General features: G+C 35.5%; 1 protein-coding gene across 1 annotated transcript; it reads right to left on the bottom strand.

The window, feature by feature from the left end:
* Positions 1-728: 728 nt before the first annotated feature.
* Positions 729-4,572, bottom strand: LOC147388947 (NADH dehydrogenase [ubiquinone] 1 beta subcomplex subunit 2-like). The gene is made up of 2 exons (XM_086419611.1): positions 4,477-4,572; positions 729-943 (listed from the first exon to the last, which is right to left on the bottom strand). The coding sequence occupies exons 1-2, from the start codon at positions 4,570-4,572 to the stop codon at positions 794-796; spliced, it is 246 nt and encodes an 81-aa protein (XP_086275737.1). The 3' UTR covers positions 729-793.
* Positions 4,573-10,247: the final 5,675 nt, after the last annotated feature.

Raw genomic sequence — 10,247 nt, 5'->3', positions numbered from 1 at the left:
TTCTCGGGGCCTCGGACAAAAATCCAAGACCTCGAGAGGGGGTATTACAAAGGTTAATTCTCAGAGCTATTGACACGTGGCCCCCAAGCAAGAGAAATAGTTATCAACCCACCGAGTTAATATGAAGAGTTGTCAAGGCTTATAGGTCAGTTGATACCAACTTAGACCATCTAATGTTGACAACTCCTATAGAGGTGACAGCATTATCATTGATGGAACAGATGTGACCACCCATACCCTAACAAATTGGTTGTACCTCATACCTGTCAGAGCAGTTGTAACAACTCCTGCAGCTGTCAGGTCAGGGAACAGGTTAACCACTCTGAGTAAAATCTTTGAGAATATCTTGAAAAATCCATCAATCAGGATTCCTATAAATACCATGTTGCAATTCTTTCCAAGGGTTAAAAAACATTTCCCTGAGAACTTTTTATTAGCTTGGCACTAATTCTAACTTGATCGTCAGAGCAGTCATGTTGCAAGCCCCCATCGAGCTATGGGCTTTCAAGGGAGATTTCGAGGTAAAACGAAAATCCACATCTACAAACACCATACCAGAAGTAAGTGGATCATCTAACTTGGTACGTACATTATGCAATGAAGAATAAGCTCATTACAATGCCTGTTATATATCCACTCGGTCCAATATGAAGTTATGAGTCAATAAATCAGATTATAGCTAAAGGTCTAAAACCAACTTTATTTAAAATCAACTTTGCATGTCCAACATCACACTTGTACAATGAAGAAACATCCAATAACAGTGGATTTTCTGCACTCTCCATCTAGTTCTTCAATGGGTAGCCTCATGCTCATGTCCATGACCATAAGAGTGATCTTCATGGCCCTCCCAAGGATTTTTCCAACCTAAGACTATAGAAACTATAGGACCATCTTGTTGTGCTCTATAAAGCACCAAAAGCCACATGATGGCGCACATGCCCTTTTGTAATGGCCATGTACTCTGACACCTAGAGTTTAGGTGTAGCTCGACCTGGAGTCACCCGGGAGCACCCATGTAACACTATCTAAGGCTCACTATGAAGCCATGTCAGCCCCATGCCAAGGCATATTTGTTAGCTTAGTGGCATTTTTGTAATAAGAGAGTATGATCGACCTCCACTCTTGATGTTTCCTAGAGGAAACCTAGGAAAAGAATATTATACACCTTGTAACAAGGGTGTATAGTACTTCCCAATCCCCAACCTATACCCATGTTGACTGAAGCCCTCGAGCCAAGCTACGTGGAAGTCTCGCGTGTCATAAGATCATCTATTGTTTGTAATACACCTATTAATTTTATAACGTGTTACACCATGTAATCTCAATATTATATCAATAAAGTTGCCTCCGGGCTTTGCCTCGTGTTGTCCCGTTATCTTGTTTGCTTGCTACGTTTTTGGTGTACGATCATTTTTATAGGCTTGTTTGTGGATTAGCACCCCCTTGCGCTGCACGACCTCATTTAGAAAGAAAACGGTCGTGAAAATTGGTATCAGAGCACAATTGGTATAAGAGCTCAGTTGTTATAACACAATTGGTAGTCAATCCACGTTGGTTCAGGTTCACATTGGTTTCATCCCCAAGCTCTTCCCCCAGTTTCCATTTAGTTCATGCAAATATTAGCAACAGGAGATAAAAGTACCACGGACCAACCCGCTCCCAACACACCAGCATCACGTACAAATAAAGAACGGATTGAGGTACTCGAAGATAAGATGGCCATGCTATCTGATCTCGTTGATGGTATTGCCCAATTAGATGGTCGTCAGAACACACTAGAAAAAAAATTTGTGACCCTCAGAGATAAAGTAGTTGACCTCGAGGAAGATACCCAAGGATCCCTAGCCAACTTACAAGAACAGATTACGAAGCTCACTACGAAGGTAAATCTCTTGGTCTGAGCTGTCAGTAATGATTAGCCTACCAGTAGTGATGCTTCTCCCTCACTCTTGCGAGTCCCCAAGCCATGTATTTTCAATAGTGCTCGCAATGCGAAAGAACTAGAAAATTTTCTTTCGATATGGAGAAGTACTTCTATGCACCTTTCATAGACCTGTTGAAGAAAGATAACATAATCTTGCTGTTATGTAAGACCCTGTCTTAGCACTACCCGACATGACCAAACCATTTGAAGTTTAGACAGATGCATCTGACTTTGCTATTGGATGAATGTTGTTATAGGATGGGCATCCGCTTGCTTATAGAAGTCGGAAGCTTAATGATGCTGAGAGACGTTATACCACCTAAGAAAAAGAGTTGTTAGCCGTCATCCATTGCTTGAGAGTTTGGAGACATTATTTGCTGGGATCACAAGTTCAGGTGAAGACTGATAATGTGGCCGTGAGCCATTTCCTGACTCAGAAGAAGTTGACCTCAAAATAGACTCAATTGGCAAGAGTTCCTCGCAGAGTTTGACTTGGCCTTAGATTACAAGCCAAGAAAAAACAATAGTGTGGCCAATGCCCTGAGTCACAAACTAGAGCTAGCAGTACTTCAACGACAAGTTTCTCAAGTTCCCAACACTGTACAGTAGAGAATTCAGAATGGTTTGAATACTAATCCCTAGGCAAAGGCCATACTGGATATGGTGCAGAAGGGGAAAGCACGTCGTTTCTGATTTCGGGATGGGTTGTTATATACCACCAACAACTGCATGTATGTTCTACGTGCGGACGGGCTAAGACAAGAACTAATGAGAGAGTATCACGACACTCCATGGGTTGGCCATTCAAAATGGCACCACACATTAGTTCTCTTGAAGCGAGGATCTACTGGCCGAACATTCGAGATGATGTGTGAAATTATGTGAGGACCTGCCTTATTTGCCAGCAAGACAAGATCGAGCAAGACAAACCTATCGGGCTACTAGAACCTCTTCCAATCCCTCAAAGTCCTTAGGAAAGTGTTTTTATGGACTTTGTCTCAAGTTTGCCGAAAGTTGTAGAGTATGGTTCCATGTTAGTGATTGTGGATCGTTCTCCAATATGCTACTTTTATCCCGACATCGACACATTGCTCAGCAAAGGAAACAACACACTTATTCCTCAAGATGTCATCAAGTATTGAGGTGTGCCCAAGAACATTATCAGTGATAGAGATTCAAGATTTACAGGGAGATTCTGGACTGAACTATTCAGATTACTTGGGTCTCAGCTTAACTTCTCGACCAGCGAACATCCTCAAACAGATGGGCAGACAGAACGATTCAATGCCATGTTGGAGGAGTTTCTAAGGTATTTTGTCACTACCAACTAAAAGGATGGACGAATCTTCTTGATGTCGCACAGTTTTTTTTCAACAGAAGAGCTTCTTCCAATAAGAGTCCTTTTGAACTTAACACTGGCCAACAACCTTTAACTCCTCATACTATTATTTCAGGCTATCAAAGACAGTGTCCAAGGGCATACAGGTTTGTAAACCTTTGGCAAGACAGCAATGAAATTGTCAGATATTACCTTGAAAAAGCATCGAAGCGGATGAAAAAATGACCTGATGGACATCGTCGACCAGATTGTTTCAAAGTTGGTGCCTTAGTTTTAATCAAGACAGATTAGTTGAGAAGGTTCAACCGAGTGTAGCAAGCACACAAAAGCCTACTACAGCATTATCAAGGTCCAATACTCATCCTCTCTCAACTCGACAAGGTCTCCTATAAGTTAAAATTACTACACTGGTTACGCAACATCCACCTTGTCTTCCATGCCAACTGTCTCAAGCCATTCCATACAGATCCAGTACGCAGCATTCTAACACGTACACCTTCTCATTTAGCAATCCAGCCAGAATGTGTTGTCAACAAAGTTCTTGCAAAGCGTCAAGTTAGCAGCAGTTCAAGCAAGCAGCAACACATGGAGCATTACGTCACATGAAAAAACATGCTAGAATGTGACGTTACCTGGGAAAATGCAGAAAACCTACAACCTTTCAAGTAGAAGATTGAAGAGTTTGTCAGGGACAATGCGTCGAGGACGTTTGCAGAATAGGTGGAGATTTTAGGTGTAGCTCACCCCGGAGTCACCCGGGAGCACCCATGTAACACTATGTAAGGCTCACTATGAAGCCATGTCAGTCCCGTGCCATGGCATATCTATTAGCTTAGTGGCATTTCTGTAATAAGGAAGTATGACCGACCTCCACTTTTGATGTTTCCTTCTGCAAATCTAGGAAAGGAATATTATACACCTTGTAGGAAGGGTGTCTAATACTTTCCAATCCCCGACCTACACTCACATTGACTGAAGCCCTCGAGCCAAGTTACGTGGAAGTCCTACGTTTCATAAAATCATCTATTGCTTGTAACACACTTATTGCTTTTATAACGTGTTACATCGTGTAATCTCAATATTATATCAACAAAGTTGCCTCCAAACTTTGCCTCGTTATCTTGTTTGCTTGCTACATTTGTGGTGTACGATCATTTTTACAGGCTTGCTTGTAAATTAGCATCGCTTTGAAAGAACACGGCCATGACACCTTCCCAGTTAGAATATGCCATCTCTTGGGGTCATACATGGTGAACCCTTTGTATGTCGTACTATGAGATCCATCTCCATGTCTATGTCCACCCATCTCTCTCTCTCTCTCTCTCTCTCTCTCTCTCTCTCTCTCTCTTTCTCCCAGCATAACCCACAATGCCTCATTTTTTATTAAAAAAAAAATTCAATCAGAGGATTGAAGTTCGAGGTTCAAATGATAGATCACTAATAAGATAGAATCAAAGTTCGTTCAAATCTATTGAAAAAAAAGAAAAAAAAGAACAACAGAGATAGAAACAGATAGAGTGAATATCAGATTAAAAGAAAAACTTAAATGGAAGTTTAAGGAAACTCGAAAAAACCAGTCGAAGAAGAGAAAAAAAAAATATTTCCAAATCGGGTATCAATGTATCTTGGATTCTTTGATGATGTTTATACTTTTTAATCCCACGAACCATCCCCACAACGGTCTTCTCAGAACCAAGTAATGGAGTAGAAGATTCTTCTACAAGTACTGCACAACTACTTCCCTTTAATTGCTCTTCTCTCAATTCTAAAGGTGTCTTATGTTTCTTTGTAAAACCAGCTTGTAGCTTTGAAGCACCTCTCCCAATAGGAAGATAATTGGATGACAAGGTCCCAAGAACAACTATTTTTTCCATACTTGTAATCTAAAACAACATACCTAATTTATGACTGCTCCTCTTCCTGTTAAAAATCCCTACTCACTGGAATAGTAATTGAAATCTCTTCAGATTTCTAATCGATTTTCCCTAAGACAAAGACTTGCTTCGAGGGTAGAGACCAGAGAGAAAGTGTGTGTGTGTGTGTGTGTTCACAGGTTTCAAAAATGAGAACGAATGCGACAAAGACAATTGATGTACCACTCACTTGAACACTCTTTCAATTTTTCCCTCTATCGCCTAATGCCGACTGTTACTCAATGCCTCTCCTAAATTTGTGTTGTTCAACCATCTTGCTGCAGCTATTAATACTCTTAGTCTTACAGAATTCCAATGTTCCACGTAAGCCCCTAACATTAGATAATCACTTGTGGCCTATTTTATTTATTTATTTATTTATTTATTTATTTATTTATTTATTTATTTACTTATTTCTTTTGATCATTCTCTCCACATAAATCCTGCTATCCTCACTTCATTATTTTTAAAATTTTCTTTTTGAAAATCTTAAATTATTTTAGATTACCAAAGATGACCCTCGATCGGACAAAAAAGAAACTTTCAAAAAGAAAATACCTAAAACTAAAAAACAAATCAAACAATCAACAACCATGCCAAAATAATAATAAAAAAACATAAAAAGATATAATAAAATAAAATAAAAAAACTAAGCCAATTCTGCAATGCATTAATATTTGGGATTTTCAAATTTGGTCCTCAAATTGGCTCTAGTGGAGTCGCCACTAAAAGCGCCCTTGATCTGTAGTTACAGATCCAAATTTTCTCTTTTGAGAGTTGTCACCTAGTTTTGTGAGCTAAAAATAAAAAAAAACTCTAAATAAACAAAGAAGACAAAACTACGAAGAGAGTATGGGTATAAGGATCAGGTTATAGGATTGGAAGGTGTTAGACACCAATCTTGCCTGACGAAAATCGATCTCTACTCTTCTCAAATATTTACATTGCAAAATAGCATAAATCCAAAATAATAATAATAAATATATTTTCTTTTACTTGAATAATTACAATGATCAGTTCCCTTAGAAACTGGCGATGAGCGTTCCTTGTATGAATCTTCTCGTTTTATCTTCGTTCTTAGATCTACTTCTGATCTTCGAGATTAAACTACCTTTTTCTAGATCTGGATGTTTAACTAGCTTTTTGGGGTGTTCTTAGGTTTTCTAAGTGTTTTTTAGGTTTAAATCGGGACTTGGGGTTCGATATTGACTTAGGCTCCAAATTTAGGGTTTTGAGAAGTATTTGAAGAGTTTTTTACTTTTATTAATTGAATTTATTTGTTCAAAAATTTTAATTTAATTTATTAAGAATTCACTTTACGTTAATTAATATTTATATTATTAGTTTCAGATTTTCGAACTTTAGAGTTGGAAAATTATCATTATACCTACAAAGAGGACTTTTATTTTGGAATGTTATTTTTTGACGTTTTGAAATGTTTTGGAATCGATTTTTCATAAGAAATTCAATAAAAGTATTGGTTTGTGTCACTTTTGAGTTTTTGACATGAAATGATCGTGGATCCTATTGTAGACACCGCATTTTTACACTCGCCTGATTAAACAACTCGTCAACCCGATTGCAACGGTTCCCAATGATAGATGATTATTTCAATGCATTGTTTGTTACTAGATATGATTCAAAAATTCAGATGAGGTATCTCAAACTAACGAAACTTAGAAATCACGCTACGCTAAAAAAACATGACTACAAAAATATAGAAATCATCATTTTTCAGACAAAAAGAAGCTTCGCGATAAAAATCCCAAAAAAATGACCAAATTATCAAAATACCACTAATCTCAAAACATCCCTAGAACCTACATTACGCTTAGGAAAATCCTTTCAAACACATAAAATAATAAATCGAAATCAAATAAATCATTTCGCCAATTTTCACAAAATTCGACAAAATTACGAAAATGCCCCTCATAAAGTTCATGACCATTTCGCATAAAAAATTTTATAAATGACACAAACCAATATTTCCATTGAATTCCTTACGAAAAATCGATTTCAAAACATCCTGGAACATTGAAAAATGACTTTAAAAGCAAAAAGTCCTTTTCGAGGGCAAAAAGATAATTTTATAATTTTAATAATTAAAAATTCTGAAGTTAATAATTAAAATATTAATTAATGTAAAGTGAAATCCTAATTAAAATTAAAGTCAATCAAGTAAGACTAAAATCAAAATCTTAAAGTCAATCAAGTAAAACTAAAGCCAATCTTAAAGTCAATCAAGTAAGACTAAAGTCACAATTAAAGTCAATCAAGTAAGACTAAAGTCAAACTCTTAAAGTCAATCAAGTGAGACTAAAGTCAAAATCTTAAGGTCAATCAAGTAAGACTAAAGTCAAAATCTTAAAGTCAATCAAGTAAGTCCAAATCTCAAAGTCAATCAAGTGAGACTAAAAGTCCAAACCTTAATAGAATTCTAATTAAATAATAACTCTATTTAAAACAATCCTAATGAAATAATAATTCTATTTAAAACAATTTTAATTAAAATATAACTCTACCTAAAACAATTATTATTAAACAATAACTCTCTCTAAAAGAATTATAATAAAATATTAATTCTATCTAAAGAAGCACTTAAAAAATCTATAAATAGGGGTCCCTACAACCTATTTTCGTATCCAAGAATAAACCCTAAGAAAAGTAGGTCAAAAAGCTTCCTAGCCTCCCATAAACCCTAATTTTAAAGCCCCAACTCCTTACCTAACATCCATACCCCAACTTTAGCTCAAAAAACACCCAAAAATCCTTCTATAACACCTTAAAATCCATAAATAAAAAAAATTAGAAAACTCACAGATCCAAGAAGAAGATACCTCAACTTGGAGATCAAAAATCAGATCCGACAACAGAACGAAGCGAGGAATACTGTACAAAGAGTTGTTCTATCAGATCTGAGGGAACAAAGTCGTTGCATTCGAAAAAAGTGACTATTTTTATTTTTTATTATTATTTAGGTCTTGTTAGCAATGTAGTTTTATTTGAGAATTAGTAAAGACCGACGTTTGTCGGGCGGGGTTGGTGCCTAACACCTTCCAACCCCGTAACGTGATCCCCAAACCCGTATTTTTTAGTAGATTAGTTGTTTATTTATTTGTTTCGAGTCAATGTTCGATTTCTAAATCGTAATAACTAGGTGGCGACTCCCAAACCTCAAAGGTCAAAAGTAGATCCACGCACCCCGCGAATTGAGGGCGCTTTCAGTAGCGACTCCACTAGGGATCATTGAGGATCGAACTTGAAAAACCCCAAGTATGGGTGCATTGCTAAAGCGACCTAGAATGTTTTTAATTTTTTGTTTGTTCATCTGTTTATTTTATTTATTTTTTTTTTGTTATTGTTGGTTCGATTATTGATCATGTGTTTGGACTTTGAATATTTGGCTTGGGCATACTTGTTCTTATGGTTCAATCGAGAGTCACTTAGGGTGACTTTAAATAATGCTAAATTTCAAAGGGATAATTTTATCGAGGATGGAATAATGATTGAATCTTTGATTTTTATTTTTTTTAGGTGTGACGATTTGCCCTTTAGGCAGTGTTACTTTTTCTTTTCAAAATTTTCATTTTTTTATTTAGGTTTTCTTTTTATTTATTAGGTGTCGATCTGTCTTTTGATAGATTTCTTTAAGAGTGTCAAATTTTCCTTTGATGGTAGTTTTTTTTTTTTTTTACTTTATTATGTTGGGCGTGTGATAGCAAGTAACTAAAAAGAAAGAAAAAAAATAAAATAGTAAAAAAAGAAGTGGTTTTTTGGGGGTTCTGATAGCAGCAACCCACGTTTTTAATTGCTTTTAGGGGTGGTGTGCCCAAAGTACAATTTGGTTTTCAACTTCCAAACCCTTAGGGGGTGTTTGTTTAACGCTGATTTCAGCACTTAATGTTGAATGCAATTCAGCTTTAGCAATCAGCACGTTTGTTTACTCCACATTTTCAACACTTATTGCTGAAAAATAAGTGAAAAGCATTAAGTGAAGTTGGATCACTTAATTTTTTTGCTGAAGCCGTAAGCACCGGTCTTTTTCAACATGGACAAGTATGCCCTTATACTTGAAATGATATTACCTCTTATGTCTTATGGATAGTGATATAAGCACCCCACAAATTAATAAGGCAATCCACACCAATATTATCTCTCTCCTATTTTCTCTCTCATCTACGTATTTAAATAATATTAATTCAAATTAAATTATATTAATTCAAATTAAAATATAATATTAATTCAAATTAAAAAAATAATATTAATTCAAATTAAATAATATTAATTCAAATTAAGAGAGGGAAAATTTTAGCCCTTAAAGGATCGAAATTTTCTCTCTCCTCCACACATTTAAATAATATTAAATATTAAATATTAAATATTAAATATTAAATATTTCAAAAAAATAAAAGAGGAGAGAGAAATTTCCTCTTTCCTTTTTTATTTTTTTGGAATATTAAATATTTAACGAAATATTTATATTTAATATTCTCTCTCTTTAATTTGAATTAATATTATTTTTTAATTTGAATTAAAAAATTTTAAAATTTACTTTTTAAATGATGTAGAGGAGAGAGAATTTGTTCGGCTAGGTTCCCAAAATGAATTTCATTAAATTTAGTATTTTTTTTAATAAATAATTTTTATTTTTTGATTTTATTAATAATTTCCCCTTAAACATACAACTGTTGAAAAGGGTAATATAGTCAATTTACCAATTTTCAGCATTAAGTAACAAATAGATTTATGTGATTACAGCGCTTAATTTGAATCAGTTCAGCACAATTCAGATAGGTAAACAGACAACAATTTCAGCACTTAAATTCAACGCTTATACAGTTTCAGCAATTATAATCATTCAGCACTTATTTGTTCAGTTTAACAAACAGCACCTTAATGTTTTAACACAATAGGTGGTGTGCTATCAGCGTTTTGAGTTTTTTCTTTTTCCATCTTCTTCTCCAATGAAAAAGAAGAGGCAGCAGAGAAACACGTCTCTCTCTCTCTCTCTCTCTCTCTCTCTCTCTCTCTCTCTCTCTCCATCTTCTCATCCTCCTCATCGTCATCA

The sequence above is a fragment of the Akebia trifoliata genome, chromosome 12 (genome assembly GCF_017979445.1).
Source record: "Akebia trifoliata isolate Shusen 1 chromosome 12, ASM1797944v1, whole genome shotgun sequence".
NCBI classification, from domain to species: domain Eukaryota; kingdom Viridiplantae; phylum Streptophyta; class Magnoliopsida; order Ranunculales; family Lardizabalaceae; genus Akebia; species Akebia trifoliata.
This window is presented reverse-complemented; position numbering and strand designations above follow the sequence as displayed.

What these genes read in the sequence shown, in the direction of transcription:
- LOC147388947 (XM_086419611.1), bottom strand. Translation starts at nt 4,572, where the DNA reads ATGGGTGGACATAGACATGGAGATGGATCTCATAGTACGACATACAAA. An exon ending in GGCATATTCTAACTGGGAAG is followed by an intron (nt 944 to 4,476) that starts GTGTCATGGCCG and finishes CCATTACAAAAG; the next exon opens with GGCATGTGCGCCATCATGTG.